Below are 17,736 nucleotides of genomic sequence, written 5' to 3'. Positions count from 1 at the left end.
TCAGTCTGTGGATAAACCATTGCTCTGCATATCCTCCTGATCAGAGTATTCACCGCAGGCACAATGACAGCCACCAGCTGTCTAGTTCAGTTTTTTTTTCTACCCCCCTCTTTTCCCCCCTCTCTCCTTACTTTTGACCCATCCCCCGGTGGATCTGCTCTCCCCTCCTCCCCCGCACCTGCCTATCACTATCTCTTGCCTGCATCTACCTATCACCACCTTGTGCCCACCCAACCTCCCCTCTTTTGTCCACCTATCACTGCTCTGCTTTTCCCTCCTATATATTGGGCTTCCCCTTTTCCTATCTTCGGGGCTGAAGAAAGGTCCTGACCCAAAATGTTGACTGCCTGCTTTTCTCCATGGATGCTGCCTGGCCTGCTGAGTTCCTCCAGCATCATTGTGTTTTTCATCTAGATTCCAGCATCTGCAGTCCTTTGTTTCTCTAGTATCACAGCCAGTACCTGCTATTCCATGGAATCGTGGATTGGAGGGCCAGTAACTTTATTCCACAGGCCTGTCCAAATGTACTTCCATTCTCTCCAGGGTTTATAGCAGTCAGAAGCGCCAATGAGAAGATGAATCTGCCAGACTTGTAGTCCTGATTTAGCTGCCAGTGCCCTCTAGTGGCTGGTTTAATTAAACACATGGCAGGCTGTGGGCTCCCAATCATATTCATTCTGCAATGCAAGCAATTTACTGCTTCACAACTCAGTCCCTAAAATGAATCCTGCTTTTACTTCCTATTAATAATGTTCCCATTTGTATGAGAGGGTAGAAAGAAGATACCAGAATAATTTATGTTTTGAGTGGTCTGTCCATGTATGGCTTCCTAGTGAAGTGGTTTTGCTATACAGGCCATCCCCGGTCAACCAACGGGTTCTGTTTTTACAGATATCCATATGTCGATTTAGTCCATAAGTTAGAAAATACACTTCTACAGTATTGTAAATGAATGGCATCGAAAGCACGTAAGGCTGATAAGAAAGAACAATTACTAAAAGTGGAGAGAGGAAACCAGTTCTGCCATTTGTAGGAACGAATGCATGAATGTACTTTTAATAATGTTATGGGAACTCGTTCATATGTAGGGGGTGTCCATAAGTCGGGTGTTCATAACCCAGGCATAACCTGTATAATGTAGTTGCTTTTTAGGGAGCACATTTAGGGTACAACAGAGCACATGTGGAGTTGCTCAAAAAGTACGACTTAAGCCCACATGAACAAAATGGTAGTCCCAGTGATGAAGAATAAAATGCTATTTCCAGCAGCTGGCAGGGCTCAGTAAAATATTACACTGGGAAAGTGTTATCACCTCACAGGATAATGTTCCGTGCCTCTCGGGACTGTGCAGATTTACCTTTGCTAAGAACATGATATGACGTGGCAGGGGAAACTAACTGGTTCTGTGGCAAAAGCATTAACTTAATAGGCATTGTATAATCAAAATGACTCACATCAGAGGCTTTCTTCTCTGCAAGTTCCAGCTTTCCTTGAGCTTCTCGCAAGGATTCAGAGTATTTGTCGACCTCATCTTCAGTGGCTTTTTGCTTTCTCTGCAAATTCGTGACCTCTTCTTCCAGCTAAAGAATCATCAGAGGACATATTAACCAACACAAGAGATAGGACAATTGAACAGAAAATGACACAGTACAATTGCTCACTGTTTTTTATTACTATTTTAAAGTTAAATACTGATCACAACATATAAATAGGTTTAAGTTTTCCACTGGAGACACAAGAGACTGCAGATGCTGGAATCTGGAGCAACACACAAAAAGCTGGGGGAGCTCAGCGGGTCAGGCAGCATCAATGGCAGGAAATGGACAGTCAACATTTCAGATCGAGACCCTTCATCTGGACTGGGTGAAGGATCTCTAATTGAAGTGTTGATTGTCCATTTTCCTCCATAGGTGCTGCCTGACCTGTTGAATCCCTCCAGCATTTTGTGTTCCTTAAGTTTTCCACTGTTGTCCTTTTCAAATATTGCCTTGAAGGTACTCCTTGACAGTTTAACATCAAACCAGATGTGGGTCTCAGTGCTCCTGAGCTATGAAAAAGAAATTCATGCTGCATATAAGTGATGGTTACAGAAAGCTGCAAGTGGAACGGTACCTGGGCAAGATTCACTACGTCCTGGACAGAGGGAGATATTGGGAAGAAAATATCCCAGTTAAACCTGGAACTAAAGGATTATCTGCCCTCAAGAATTTTAAGTGAGGAAATAGGTCGAATAGAACCATGGGAGGGGATGTAGGAAGAATGAGCTAAAAGTAGCTAAATCAGAAAGCAACACCAATATAATTCGTCAATAGTCCCATTTACAATTGTACCAAGGATGATCTATTCATCCTAGCTAGGAATTTCGGAACTACAACTGGTGCTTTACTTTTTTCAACCTCCCGCGGACCCTGTAGATCTCTTTAACAGTCGGGACTCTTTAACACGTCTTCTCGGGTAACCCTAGACTTTCATTTTGAGACCGAAAAACAAAACCTTCAAAAGTAGCAATGAGGAAAGCATTTTACAACGTAAACTATTTAATTGGAATGACTCGCGTGGGAGTCACATTTAGCAACGTGTAAGAGGTATATTTTACTGAGCCCTGATGTCAGTAAGGAGTCGCAGTTTCCATCCTGTACTACCAATATTTTGATCAAACGGGAGCGAGGAAGGTGCAAACAATGGCATAAAGGTCCAGTCAAAACTACAAAGTCAACCGGTGAATGACTTGAATAAACACACTTCGCCAAGTCTGGGGGTACTTGCTGTGTATCTGCACCCCTCAGTACACTCTGAATGACACCCCACCTGCTTACACCTGTCTTCGGCCGCCTTCTTCTCAAATTCTGCCTGATCAGCCTTGTCCATGGCATTTTCTTTGTCCAGTTTCAACATTTGCATCTTCTTCTTGAGGGCATCCATGGTGTTGCTAACTTTCTTTGGTTGTTTTTTTAACGCGAGGAGAAGCGCCCTTGGCTTTTGCTGCAGGAAGGAGCTGTGCTCTGGACCCAGGCTAGACTGAGGACTCCCGGCGTGGCTCTGCGGGAGAAATAAAGACCTGCCTTCGGTGGGGAGGTGGGGGTAGGCAGGATTTCCGGAAGAAGGAAAAAAAACAGAAATGGAATTACTTTTTTTGGGAAGGCAGAGAAAGCGGGATGGTGAGTGTGAGAGGGGCGGTGCTGGCGCGTCGCTGAAACGGGACGTGGGCTCACAGAGCTGCGAAGCTGGCCGTCTTTGGGAGTCTGAGTCAGTCTAAGCGTGCGAGGGAAAGGAATGCGCTCGCTTCTGTATACAAATTCCTGGCCACAGTCACCCCACCCAGTGCAGCCAGACTGCGAGAAGCCGCCCGTTCAACAGTGAGCCCGGGAGCTGGACTGCCCAGCACCAACCGACTGACCCCCTCTATCAATGAATCACCTTCGAAACCAAACCTTCTCACTTCCAGTTCATCCCTTTTTCTTTAATATATAAACATTTGAAGTTTTCAGTCCTTTAGCTCTGAACTTGTGCATTTCATGGATGCGTGTCTCTTGTTGGGATTGTTACCCACATATTTCACATGTTCTTACGGCAGAGAAAGAGGACATTCGGCCCATCCAGTCTGTGACAGCGAACAGATTCAGGTCAGTTAATTGTCACAAACACCAGGGTGCAATGAAATTCCTTGCTCGCCCGAAGTTCACAGAGTAAACAGTGTACCTAGTAATAATAAATACAACAATAAGTAGAGCAACGAGCGTAAGAAAAACAACAGAATGGTGCAAAGTATAGTAATTCAATATTTTGCCCCATTCCCATCCGTTCCATAGAACTATGGAACAATACAGCACAATACAGGCCCTTTAGCCCACAATGTTGTGCCGACCTTTAAACCGCGCCTAAGACTATCTAACCCCTTCCTCCCACATATCTCCTATTTTAAATACCTCCATATGCTTATCTAACAATCTCTTGAACTTGACCAATGTACCTGCCTCCACCAGTACCCCAGGCAGCGCATTCCATGCCCCAACCACTTTCTGGGTAAAAAACCTTCCTCTGATATCTCCCTTGAACTTCCCACCCATTACTTTAAAGCCATGCCCTCTTGTATTGAGCATTGGTGCCCTGGGGAAGAGGCGCTGGCTGTCTACTCTATCTATTCCTGTTAATATTTTGTACACCTCTATCATGTCTCCCCTCATCCTCCTTCTCTCCAAAGACTAAAGCCCTAGATCCCTTAGTCTCTCCTCATAATCCATACTCTCCAAACCAGGGAGTATCCTGGTAAATCTCCTCTGCACCCTTTCCAACGCTTCCACATCCTTCCTATAATGAGGCAACCAGAACTGGACACAGAACTCCAAGTGTGGTCTAACCAGAGTTTTGTAGAGCTGCATCATTACCTCACAGCTCTTAAACTCGATCCCATAAGCTAATGTTAACATCCCATAAGCTTTCTTAACTACCCTATCCACCTGTGAGGCAACTTTCAGTGATCTGTGGATATGAACCCCCAGATCCCTCTGCTCCTCCACACTACCCAGAATCCTGCCATTAACTTTGTACTCCACCTTGAAGTTTGTCCTTCCAAAGTGTACCACCTTACACTTCTCTGGATTGAACTCCATTTGCCACTTCTCAGCCCAGCTCTGCATCCTATCAATATCCCTCTGCAATCTTCAACAGTCCTCCACACTATCCACAACACCACCGACCTTTGTGTCATCTGCAAACTTGCCAACCCACCCTTCTACCCCCTCATCCAAGTCATTAATAAAAATCACGAAAAGCAGAGGTCCCAGAACCGATCCTTGTGGGACACCACTAGTCACAGCCCTCCAATCTGAATGCACCCCCTCCACCACAACCCTCTGCTTTCTACATGCAAGCCAATCTTGAATCCACACAGCCAAGCGTCCCTGGATCCCATGCCCTCTGACCTTCTGAAGAAGCCTACCATGTGGAATCTTGTCAAACACCTTACTAAAATCCATGTAGACCACATCTACTGGACTACCCTCATCAATCTGCCTGGTCACCACCTCAAAGAATCCTATCAGTCTTGTGAGACATGATCTGCCCTTCACAAATCCATGCTGGCTGTCCCTAATCAGACCATGATTCTCTAAATGCTCATAGATCCTATCTCTAAGAATCCTTTCCAACAGCTTGCCCACCACAAATGTAAGGCTCACTGGTCTATAATTCCCTGGACTATCCCTACTACCTTTTTTGAATAAGGGGACAACATTCGCCACCCTCCAATCCTCCAGTACCATTCCCATGGTCAACGAGGACTCAAAGATCCCACCAAAGTCTCAGCAATCTCCTCCTTCGCCTCATGGAGCAGCCTGGGGAATATTCCATCAAACCCCAGGGATTTATCTGTCCTAATATTTTCTAACAGCTCCAACACATCCTCTCTCTTGATATCTACATGGTCTAGAACATTACCCTTACCAACACTGTCCTCAATGTCATCAAGGCGCCTCTCCTTGGTGAATACTGAAGAGAAGTATTCATTGAGAACCTACCCACTTCCACAGCTTCCAGGCACATCTTCCCACCTTTGTCTCTAATCGGTCCTACCTTTACTCTCGTCATCTTTCTGCTCTTCACATAAGTGAAAAACCCCTTGGGATTTTCCTTAACCCTACACACCAAGGCCTTTTCATGTCCCCTTCTTGCTCTCCTCAGCCCCTTCTTAAGTTCCTTCCTTGCTACCCTATATTCCTCATGAGCCCTTTCTGATCCTTGCTGCCTACACCTTATGTGTGCTGCCTTCTTCCTCCTAACTAGTTGTTTCACCTCTCTTGTCACCCGTGGTTCCTTCACCCTGCCATTCTTTCTCAGCCTCACTGGGACAAATTTATCCCTAACATCCTGCAAGAGATCCCTGAACAATGACCACATCTCCATAGTACATTTCCCTTCAAAAATGTCATCCCAATTTACATTCGCAAGTTCTAGCCTTATAGCCTCATAATTTGCCCTTCCGCAATTAAATATCTTCTTGTCCTCTTTGCTCCTAATCTTGTCCATGTATCCTTGCTGCAACCAGGTGGCCTATAGAATACTCCCAGTAGAGTAACTGCTCCTTCCTTGTTCCTAACTTCCACCCATACTGAATCTAGAGAGGATCCTTTTACATTATCCACCCTTTCTGCAGCTGTAATAGTGTCCCTGACCAGTAACACCACCCCTCCTCCTCTTCTCCCCTTCTCCCCCCCCCCCCCCCCATCCCTTTTAAAACACTGAAATCCAGGAACATTCAATATCCATTCCTGCCCTGGTGATAGCCAAGTCTCTACAAGAACCACAATATCATCGTCCCATGTACTTATCCAAGCTCTCAGTTCATCATCCTTATTCCTGATACTTCTAGCATTTAAGTAAATGCACTTTAGTCCATCTACCTTTCTACTTTTATACCCTATACTCTGATTCTCCTTCCTCAAAGCCTCTCTATATGTTAGATCTGACTTTACCCCACGCACCTCTTCCACTGACCTACCCCTCTGGTTCCCATACCCCTCGCAAACTAGTTTAAACCCTCCCGAGCCACACTAGCAAACCTGCCTGCAAGGATATTGGTCCCCCTCAGGTTCAGGTGTAACCCGTCCTCTCTGTACAGGTCCCACCTTCCCCAGAAGAGATCCCAGTGATCCAAAAATCTAAAACCTTGCTCCCTGCACCAACTCCTCAGCCACGCATTCATCTTCCACCTCCTCCTATTCTTACCTTCACAGTCACGTGGCACTGGCAGCAATCCTGAGATTGCTACCCTTGAGGTCCTGTTCTTCAGCCTTCTGCCTAGTTCCCTAAGCACCCTTTTCAGGACCTCATCCCCTTCCTACCTATGTTGTTGGTACCAACATGTACCACGACTTCTGGCTGTTTTCCCTCCCGCTCAAGAATGCTGTGGACCCGATCAGAGACTTCCCGGACCCTGGCACCTGGGAGGCAACATGCCATCCTGGATTCTCGCTCATGTCCACAGAACCTCCTGTCTGTTCCCCTGACTATCGAGTCCCCTATCACTATTGCCCTCCTCTTCTCCTCCCTTCCCTTCTGAGCAGCAGGACCAGTCCCAGGGCCAGAGACCTGGCTTCTGCCGCTTGATCCCTGTAGGTTATCCCCCTCAACAGCATCCAAAGTGGAAAACCTGTTACTGAGAGGTACAGTCTCCGGGGTCCTCTGCACTGTCTGCCTGTTCTCTTTCTCTCCCCTGACAGTCACCCATCTACCTGCCTCCTGGACCCTAGAAGTACCTGCTCTAAGGAGGTGACTGCCTCCTGATGCACAGCATCTACATAACTCTCTCCCTCCCTGATGCTCCGCAGTGTTTGAAGCTGTGACTCCAGCTCATCAGTTCTGAGCCGAAGTTCCTCCAGCCTCAAGCGCTTACTGCAGATGTGGTCACCGTGCACCACAGCAGGGTCCACTAGCTCCCACATCATGCAGCTGCAGCACATCGCCATGTCCTCCATCTGAACTATTCTTTCCCTACCTAGCTGTATTCTTCTTAAAAGTTATAACAATAACAGTTAAACCTTAGCTTTACTTACCAGCTACTCACCAGTGTTGTTGCAGATGGCTTCTGCCTCTTGGTGCCGAAGAGACTAATAGATAAGTGGATCTCGCCTCGCCCCTTCACCGCTTAAGCCCGTTGAGCCAACGCCCAATCACTCTGCTCCCTCTCACTCTGCTGCCTGCTGAATATGGTGGTCTTCGTTTTAAACTGTTTGCGCAAGCGCGCTACCGACAGATGTCACGCGCCTGCACAGTCTCTCCCCGCTATCCATGAACCGTTAGGAAAATAAACTTCCATCCCCCACTTCCCTCTGAACTACTCTCTCTCACATGACCATCAAATCCTCCCGTTATCCTGCCACCCTCCTACACTAGGGACAGCTTATAGGGGTCAAATTACCTAACAGCACATCTTTGGGAGATTGGGGGGTGGGGGGATCTGGACCAACCCTGTGGTGATAGGGAGAATGTGCAAACTCCCAATGGACAGCACCTGAGGTCAGGATCGAACCCAGGTCACAGGAAATTTGCTGCAGCACACTAACCACTGCACCATTGTGCTGCCCAAAATAAATTGTAAAATTCTTATTCTCTATTTCCAATTGCTCCAAGGCCTCCAAATTGTAGGCTAAGGCTGTCAAAGCAGACAGAAAGGCAGGAAAGTGGAGCTGATGTGCCGATCTTCTGCTGCCAAAATCCTCAACCAGACCCTCTTTTGCCTGGTTCTACAGCATCGTTTGGAAGCAAAACTTTCAGGAACTTAATCCTGCTTTTTTTTGGGGGAGGATGCAGGTTGCTCCTGAGAAGATGGTGGTGAGACACATTCTTGAACTACTGCAGTTTTTTTGGTAAAGGTACTTTCATAGTGCTGTTGAGAGTTGAGAGATCCAAAGCTTAGACCCAGTAACTGTGAAGGAATGGGAATACCACTACTGGCAGATTCCCCTCCAAGTTGCACATTACCTCGGCTTGGAGGGGAATCTGCCAGTAGTGGTGTTCCCATGTACCTGCTGGCCTTTGTCTTTCTTGGTGTGAGAGGCTGTGAGTTTTGCTAATCCTGCCAATGTATTAGGAGAACTTTGCAGCACAAACCCACTCTCTCACTCACTAACTGATATGGCACAAATGTGCTCTCTCACTCACTAACCAATCTGGTAACACCCGTCACTCTTGTTCACAACTGGATGAGCCACCTGGTTCTCCCATTCACTAACCAGACCAGCATCATCTGGCTTTCTCACTAACTAACCAGTTGAATGGTTCCCTTATAGGATGAGATAGACTCTTGACCTCACAATCTACCTTGTTATGACCTTGCACCTTACTGTCTACCTGCACTGAACTTCCTCTGTAGCTGTGACACTTTGCTCTGTATTCTGTTATTGTTTTACCCTCAATGCCCTGTGTAATGAATTGATCTGTATGAACGGTATGCAAGACAAGTTTTTCTCGGTACAAGTGACAATAATAAACCAATACCAAGCATCACGCACTTGCTCACAGCCCTAACCAATCTGGCACCACCACAGCCACTTATTCTCTTAACTAATCAGGCATGTCCCCACTATGTAACGCATTAACCAATCCCTAGCATCCCGCTGTCTGCCTCTCTAACTGGTCTGGCATTATCTCACTCTCTTACTCATTGACTAACCAGTCTGGCCCCCACTGCCTGTTCACTCAATAACCGGTCTGACATAACTCCAATCTCTTACAAATTAACCAGATCAACACCACACTACTCATTCACTCTCTAACTGATTGCTTATTGGTATTGGTTTATTCTCCTAACCTACAGAAGCTGAAATAATTGTACTTCTAACAGCCATTTTAAGATATGCTTATACCACACATACTAGCTGCTTGATAGCAGAGTAAAAGACTTCATTATGGCCTATGTCGAAGGATTTCATTAGATTGCTTATGATGCAATAATTTATTCAAAACTGGAGAACATCTCAAGTTGTTTCACAAACATCGTCAGTCACTGTAACTATGTAGCAAATCAAAAAAAACAACTTGTGCATGAGTAAAGTATTACAACCTTCAGAGAGAAAAATGGTGGAATATTTAGCTTTTGCTTTTGGCAATTGATGGCTAAATATTGGTCAGTGCACCAGGAGGACTCCCTTGCTCTTCTTTGAACAATTTATGGTCACCTAAGAATGCAAATGGAGCCTGTGTCTATCATCTCATCAGAAAGATGGCACCTCAGAGAGTAGAGCACTTGGTCAGTACTGCACTGAAATATGTACATAGTCATAGAGTTGGGCTTCAATCTACAAACACCCAAATGTACGTATATATTTTCAATCAGCCATTGATATATTTTTTCTGAAGATCATTCAAAAGATAATGTATTTAATATCATGCGTTTTTGTGTATTTAATGAATGGAGATCTGACAGGTAGGTTTTTCATACAGAGGGCGCTGAATATTTGGAACGAGCAGCCAGAGGAAGTGGTAGAGGCAGATATTGTAATAATTGTTAAAAAGCATTTAGACAGGTACTTGGAAAAGAAAGCAGCTGAGGTATACAGGCCTAATGTGGGCAAATGGGATTAACATGGATAGGCATCACAGTCGGCATGAACGAGGTGGGCTGTAAGGGCCCATTTTTGTGCTGACCTTCTTTATGATTCTATGATTTTTCTTTAATTGCAAGTATACATTGCAAATCTAGGCTGTGATGTCACATGAATACTTTTGTTACTCATAAGCTGTCTCAGATTTGCAGGTAGAACCTAAAAACGAAGTTATTTCGTTTAGTGTATGCTGTTTTGTCATCTCATTTCAGCTCTCTTAAGGTGATATCATCATTTACAGGTGATCAGATAGCATAATAAATGGGCATAAATTGACGCTGTAGGAATGGGGTCCCCACAGGGTCATCAGTTGTCATTGTGGGAATCCCATTGGTACAGACTTGTGATCCAATGAACCTGTCCTGTTCGAAAGCAGTTACAGCGTGGCCAGTTAAATTCTGGTTCAATGTTGAGTCAGAGATGATAGATTGAACAGTGCTTAGGCTAACTATTCTTCATGACATTGGACAAGTAAGGAAAAGTTAAGAACTTTTGAAAAATTGGACCATGTAGGATATCTTGAGGCGACCAGAATTGTTGTTTCAGGAATATATCCTATATAGCAGTATATAATTATCATGCATTCTGGATATTGGATATATAGAAAACAAAATGATATTTGGCTATGAATAAATTGAAGAACTATAATGGATCCAACATTGGCTTAAGGGGTTCTAATGAAGTTCTGGATGTGTATTCCTGCACAAAAGAATGAACATTGTGCTGTGTGTCCAGCCACCAATTAATCAAATGCATTCATTGCTGAACTTATTTTTTGATTTCTGCCTTTGATGCTGTAACTCACAATCATTGAGACAATGAAAGTAGAAGTACAGAATTTGTCACTGGAAATAGTTGTATGTTGTAAAAGTTGGCTGGAATGTATGTCACATTGCAGAATGCTCCTAAATCTGACCAGCAAAAAATAACCAAAATATTTTCATTACAGATGTTAAAAAGTTTCTTTCCAAAATATTTCAAATACTATCAACATTTGCACATTTTTTTCCAGAATTTGAGCATTCAGAATTTTATATTTTGTCTCATGCTGGTAATTTTGTATTTTCAGGGGAAACTGTTGTAAAACAAATCCATCTGTGGCGTCCTCGAGCCATGGGGTTTATGGACTCATGAAACACTAGAAATACCAAAGGTGTGACACACGATGAAGGACGAGAACCAGGAGATTGTTGCCATTCACGTCAAGAATCCAGACCTATTGTTGACTTGGCTCACGTTACAAAGAACCTAGTCACCAATATTGTCCTGTTTTGTCTGATGTATGCACAAATGCATTTTTAATCACAAGTTTTAACTTTGACATTTGGAAGGATATTAGTTAGTGAACCTTTTGCCGTCAACAATTTACTATCTCAGGCAGATTCACAATATCTGCCCTGTTCTTAATGCATTAAAAAAAGCAGAAGAAAAGCATTCTCAGAAAGCTTGAAAGAATGGACTTGAAATACGAAACCCACCACGCATGACTGAAATGAAGGAATTTAAAATGTCGCTGTTGGCAACTCTTTGAATCCAATAGAATCTTAAACAATTTCAATTTTCAATTATGTTTTAAGCACTATTTTAGTGTTTGTTACCAGGCTAAAGTTTAGAAGTTTTGTGGTGATTTAGAAATCAATTAATGTGAATTTAAAATATCTTTACCCACAATTCCACCTATTCTACTTTGCCAACTAATATTAAATCAGCTGTTTACAAATGCTACTAAATTAGGCACTTTCTACATTTAAGGACATTTATGGGAACTGTTTATTAAATAGGCAGCACCATTTATTTAACTAGTGCTGAACTAGATGAGATTTGTTCCAGTCCCCTAAATTTAATAAGTCTGATAAATAGACATAAAGACAGACAAGTAATCCAGAATAAACCTCAATAGCAATGGGTTTCATATGTCTCATAACTTTTCTGTTATTGCATTAACTGTGGAATGCTAAAACTGACCTCAGTAATTCCAAGTTAAGAAAGAGGAATTGCAATTTCTGTTTCTGATTCAATATCTAACAATTCTAGCTGGAAGTACAGTTGTGAACGTTGGGTGAAGACAGCGTGGCCAGTGACTGGAATTCAGCTGTGATGACTTCAGTACATTCTGCAACTGTACAGGTCTTTGATCTCCCTCCCCCAACTCCAGTATTTGGACAGGGAGGTCAGTAAGCATTACTGTGTACCATTTGGCCTCCTCTCCTTCGATGTAAGTCGTTAATGCTGTTTCTCTCTTCACAGACCCTACTTGACTTGCTGAGTATTTCTAGCATTTTATTTTGTTGACCACTAAGAATACCATTCCACCAACAAACAGGATATTGGCACAAAGGAGGGCAGTGGCAGCAACACACAATCTGCTGGAGGAACTCAGTAAGTTGAGCAGCATCTGTGGGGCACCTGTAGGGTTTTGACCCGAATTGTCAACAATTCCTTCCCTCCCCCCCTCCACAGATGCTGTTCAACCCACTGAGTTCCTCCAGCAGATTGTGTGTTGCTGCAGGTCCCAGCATCTGCAGTCTCTTGTGTCTCCAATGTTGAGCGGCCTGTTGGAATTGCTACTGACTATTGCTTACTGCCCTCCCAGTGAAAATACCAGCGTAGGGTGAGATTGGGGAGGGGAGTCCTTGGAAATGGTTGCGATCATCCAGCCCTGTCCACCTCATTATGGTTATGACTAAGTTGGGAGAGCTGTTACCCACAGTAGTTAGGCAACAGTCTGATATGAAATAATACAAGTAATGAACACTCCAGTCCACTGAGTATATCCTTCCTGTGCCTTGGAGTCCTTGACAGGAATATTGTGAAATCTCATTGTCAGTCTGGACATTATTAACCATCTTTCCAACTATCATTGGGTAAATGGGATTTGTATAGATAAATACAATGGTTGGCATAGACCTGGTGGGCTGAAGGACCAGTTTCTGTGCCGCTCCGCTCTATGACTATTGCCAACTCCACCCTCTATCCACCTAACATATCGGTTTTCCTGCATGCTGAACGTCACTTGGAAGAAGCTTTGAGAGCAATAGAGAATCAAGTTATGCTGGGGAGAGATTTCAGTGTTCACTACTAACAGTAGATCTGTAGCATCACCACTGATCAAGTTGGCTGTGTCGAAAAGGAGACAGTTGTAATGTGGGCTAACATCAGGGAGCCAGCATGAGAAAGTATGAGCAAAAAATAAACTGTTGAAAGAACTCAACAGGTCAAGCAGCATCTGTGGAGGCAAAATGTTTGACGTTTTGGGTTATGATGTGTTGACGTTTTGGGTTGGAATTCTGGGAGGCAGAAGTATTAGCCATGATTACATTCTCTGTTAATGATAGCTCATGCAGAAGTGATTGTGCAGAGTTCTTGTAAAGACTTATATTGCATTTTCACTTTGAGGACATCCTCTATGGTTAGTGTTGCATTGCTACTTGATTAGTGGGACAGATTAAGGACAAATTGATAAATTGGTTTATTATTGTCACATGTACCGAGGTACAGTGAAAAACTTGTCTTGCATACTGTCCATACAGATCAATTCATTACACAGTGCATTGAGGTAGTGGAAGGTAAAACAATAACAGAGTGCAGAATAAAGTGTCACAGCTACAGAAAAAGTGCAGTGCAGGTAGACAGTAAGGTGCAAGGTCACAATGAGGTAGATTGTGAGGTCAAGAATCCATCTTACCATACTAGGGAACCATTCAATAGTCTTATAACAGTGGGATAGAAGACGTCCTTGAGCCTGGTGGTATGTGCTTTAAGGCTTTTGTATCTTCTGCGTGATGGAAGAGGGGAGAAGAGAGAATGTTTGGGGTAGGTGGGGTCTTTGATTATGCTGGCTGCTTTACCGAGGCAGTGAGAAATATAGACAGAGTCCATGGAGGGGAGGCTGATTTCTGTGATGTACTGAGCTGTGTCCACAACTCTCTGCAGTTTCTTGCAGTCACGGGCAGAACAGTTACCATACCAAGCCATGATACATTCAGATAGGATGCTTTCTAAGGCGCATCAGTAAAAATTGGTGAGGATCAACGGGGACATGCCAAATTTCTTTAGCCTCCTGAGGAAATAGAGGTGCCGGTGAGTTTCCTTGGCTGTGGCGTCAACGTGGTTGGACCAGGACAGGCTATTGGTGACATTCATTCCTAGGAACTAGTAAGGCGTTTGATGTACATGGATTTTAGAAAGGCATTTGATAAGGTTCCTCATGGAAGGCTTATTCAGAAAGTCAGGAGGCATGGGATCCGGGGAAACTTGGCTGTGTGGATTAAGAATTGGCTCGCCCATAGAAGACAGAAGGTGGTGGTAGATGGAGCGTATTCTGCCTGGAGGTCAGTGACCAGTGGTGTTTCACAGGGATCTGTTCTGGGATTTTTATAAATGACTTGGATGAGGATGTGGAAGATTGGGTTAGTAAGTTTGCTGACGATACAAAGGTTGGTGGTGTTGTGGACAGTGTAGAAGTTTGCTGTGGATTTCAACAGGATATTGATAGAATGCAGAGCTGGGCTGAGAAGTGGCAGATAGAGTTCAACCCAGAAAAGTGTGAAGTGATACACTTCGGGAGATCGAATTCGAAGGCAGTAAACAAGGTTAGTGGCAGGACTCTTAGCAGTGTGGAGGAACAGAGGGATCTTGGGGTCCACGTCCATAGATCCCTCAAGGTTTCCACACAGGTCGATAGGGTTATTAAGAAGGCTTTTGGAGTGTTGGCCTTCATTAGTCAGGGTATTGAGTTCAAGAGCCACAAGGTGATGTTGCAACGCTATGGAACTCTGATCAGACCACACTTGGAGTATTATGTTCAGTTCTGGTTGCCTCATTATAGAAAGGATGTGGAAGCTTTAGAAAGGGCACAGAGGAGATTTGCCAGGATGTTGTCTGGATTGGAGAGCATGTCTTGAGGATAGGGTTGAGCAAGCTAGGGCTTTTCTCTTTGGAGAGAAAGAGGATGAGAGGTGACTTGATAGAGGTCTACAAGATGATAAGAAGCATAGATCAAGTGGACAGTCAGAGACTTTTTCCCAGGGCAACAATGACTAACATGAGGGGACATAATTTTAAGGTGATTGGAGGAAGGTGTAAGAGGGATGTCAGGGGTAAGTTTTTCACACAGAGAGTGGTGGGTGCATGGAATGCACTGCCAGCAGAGGTTGTTGGGGCAGATACATTAGGGACATTTAAGAGGCTCTTAGACACATGAATGACAGAAAAATAGGGGGTAATGTGGGAGGGAAGGGTTAGATAGATCTCAGAGCAGGATAAAATATCAGCACAACATTGTGGGCCGAAGGACCTGTACTGTACTGTAGTGTTCTGTGTTCTATGAACTTGAAGCTCTCAACCCTCTCGACCTCAGCACTGTTTATGTTGACAGGAGCACGTGCACCACCCCCCTTCCTGAAGTCAATGACCAGCCCTGGGCATTCAGAAAGTAGGTAATCAGTATCAGGAGGACTATGTACCACCCCACAGTCTATAACTTTGTTGTCTTACCCATCCCTCATTCTGGATCAATGCAGAGTACAGCATGCCAGCAGCAGGACAAGTCATACCTTAATTTGAGGTGTGAACCTGGTAGGCCTAGTTAACTCTGTACTCCATCCCCAAAGCAGAAGGCTATTGACAAAGCTGAGTAGGTCCATAACCAATGTTCAAAACAAAGTTCTATAGCTGTAAGACACCTCGTCAAAAAAGGTGATGAATTACCAGAAGCTACAGGGATCATCTCAGAGAACATCCAAATCCTAGGGTGTAGAAGGATACATGGAGTTTATTTTCTAATTTGCCTATATCTCCTTGAATGGAGGGATTGACTCAAGGAACTTGGGCTGTAAGAGGCTATAAGATGGCCCAGATTTTTTTTGTTGTGGACCTGCCACCCATGGTCACTGGTCCATGACTCTACTTTAGCCAAATCAGGAAGAGTGATCTTGCTTGTCCATGTGTCCCACGGTTGAGCAACAAATGGAGCAGTAACCAGGCCTCAGTCAAGCCCTGGTGGCATGGATGGGCCAGATCAAGCCCATAGAATGCATCTGGAAGACTTTGACAGTTGGCAAAGTTTGGCCCTCAGGCTTCCTGACTGTCAAAGTTTGCAACGTTTCTGAAGGAAGCATTAAAAAATATATATTATTGAGATCTAACCCCATGCAGGATCCAACAGCAGGTTTCCCAGGATACCAGGAGAATTGGTTGAGAACTCAGAAACTAAGTTTGGGTTTCACCTGGAAACTTGAAACCTACTGGTCCTTATACTGAGAAATGCCAGTACTTAGCAGCCAAATTCCATCCAATATAGTTGTCTTTGTGAATGAAAAATGTATCTGGAAGAGGTTTTAAAAACCCTTGGAATTTGATATACATTTGATGGAAAGAAAAAGTACAGGCCTTAGGAAAAATTCCAGAAAAGCTGGCCAATTGATTTGTTCTCTCAATGTGGCTAGACCAGGAATGATGGACTGAATGGCCTCCTTTCTATTATACAGTTTTATTACCTCTATTCCACTTCTTCCATTTTTCAGATCAACATTGAATGTAAACCCAATGTAAACAGTAGCAAATATATGCTACTGTTCCTTCCTGTAGAAGCAGTTTTCATATTTAAAGTTTAAGCAGATTTAAAGGTTCAGCAGTCTTCAGGAATGTAAGTCCCTCCCTAACAGCAGGAGTCATGGTGCCACCTACTTTAGCTTCTGCTCAGGCACAAGTTGTTGTGAAATCATAATCTGGCTCTTTACTTGCCATTCAATTACTCAATCCATTGTGAGTCATGGAGCCATCCAGACAAGGAAATCCTAGATTTGATTTCCAATCTCTGACAATTCAACTGGGTGGATCTAGTGACACAACTGGCCTTGGTACTCTGGGGTTAGGACGGGAGGGGTTGGGAACCTCTGTTCTTATTTGCCAATGAGTGACCTTGGCTAGGAAGGGGTATACAGTGACTCAGGGAGGAGGGGATTCAGCTCAGCTCTACATCCCCTCGAACAAGTTGTTGACATCAAACCTATAGACAGGGCAGAGCTTTCAGCAGAGGGTGAAAACTGGAGGGAAGGAAAAGAATTTGTTTAAAGAAGTACTCACAGTGGAATTATCCTTGAAAGATAGCAGAGGATTTTCATCATGCTGATGCAAAACCTTGAGTCAAAGCCCAAGTCAGACTGAATGCCAAGAAGTGAGAATTTGGAATATGTAACATTACTGTGTGCGCTTTCTGCTGCACTCTAAAGTTCTTGACCATTTATGGCAAACTACCTGCACATTTGTTGTGACTGGGTTGCAAATGAAGATCACAACCACATTTAGCATAGATCTGCCCAGCAGCCAAATATGATGTAAGCTTCATAACAGAGCTGCTGAAAAAATACTTCACTAAAATGGCTGGCTTTTTTCCTGAACAACATTAGCAAATGTGAATTAAATCAGAAATAACACCTTACTCTGAAGAAATGGCATGTCCTCTTTCACTAGTAATTCAGGATGGTTGAGTAACGCATCCTTGGACTTCTAATTGATTTCAATCTTTTAAAATACAAAAAAGCTTGTACATAAACTGTAGATATAATCCAATTAAAGAATGCTGGTTATGGAGCAAGTTTGGGAATGAGTTGCCCAAGTCAAAGAATCCTAGTTA

At 43.8% G+C, this 17,736-nt stretch overlaps 1 protein-coding gene and 1 long non-coding RNA gene across 5 annotated transcripts in view; one reads left to right on the top strand and one right to left on the bottom strand.

Moving 5' to 3' along the window:
* The window catches only part of LOC127567429 (tropomyosin alpha-4 chain-like), an 81,351-nt gene extending 78,112 nt beyond the window's left edge, over positions 1–3,239 (bottom strand). Inside the window, exons 1-2 of one of the 4 annotated variants that reach the window (XM_052010323.1) lie at positions 2,809–3,239; positions 1,455–1,580 (exon numbers count right to left, since the gene is read on the bottom strand). In XM_052010323.1, the coding sequence (XP_051866283.1) occupies positions 1,455–1,580; positions 2,809–2,922 (240 nt within the window). In that variant the 5' untranslated portion in view covers positions 2,923–3,239. The remainder of the gene's footprint in view (positions 1–1,454; positions 1,581–2,808) is intronic. The other 3 variants (XM_052010325.1, XM_052010324.1, XM_052010322.1) reach the window with 3 other exon arrangements.
* Positions 1–11,586, top strand: part of LOC127567430 (uncharacterized) — a 37,489-nt gene extending 25,903 nt beyond the window's left edge. The window contains exon 4 of the long non-coding RNA XR_007955872.1: positions 11,170–11,586. This is a non-coding gene — a long non-coding RNA (uncharacterized LOC127567430). The remainder of the gene's footprint in view (positions 1–11,169) is intronic.
* Positions 11,587–17,736: the final 6,150 nt, after the last annotated feature.

This window comes from Pristis pectinata, chromosome 2, assembly GCF_009764475.1.
Source record: "Pristis pectinata isolate sPriPec2 chromosome 2, sPriPec2.1.pri, whole genome shotgun sequence".
NCBI classification, from domain to species: Eukaryota; Metazoa; Chordata; class Chondrichthyes; order Rhinopristiformes; family Pristidae; genus Pristis; species Pristis pectinata.
The sequence above is the reverse complement of the archived record's forward strand: the minus strand, read 5'-3'. Positions and strand labels throughout refer to the sequence as shown.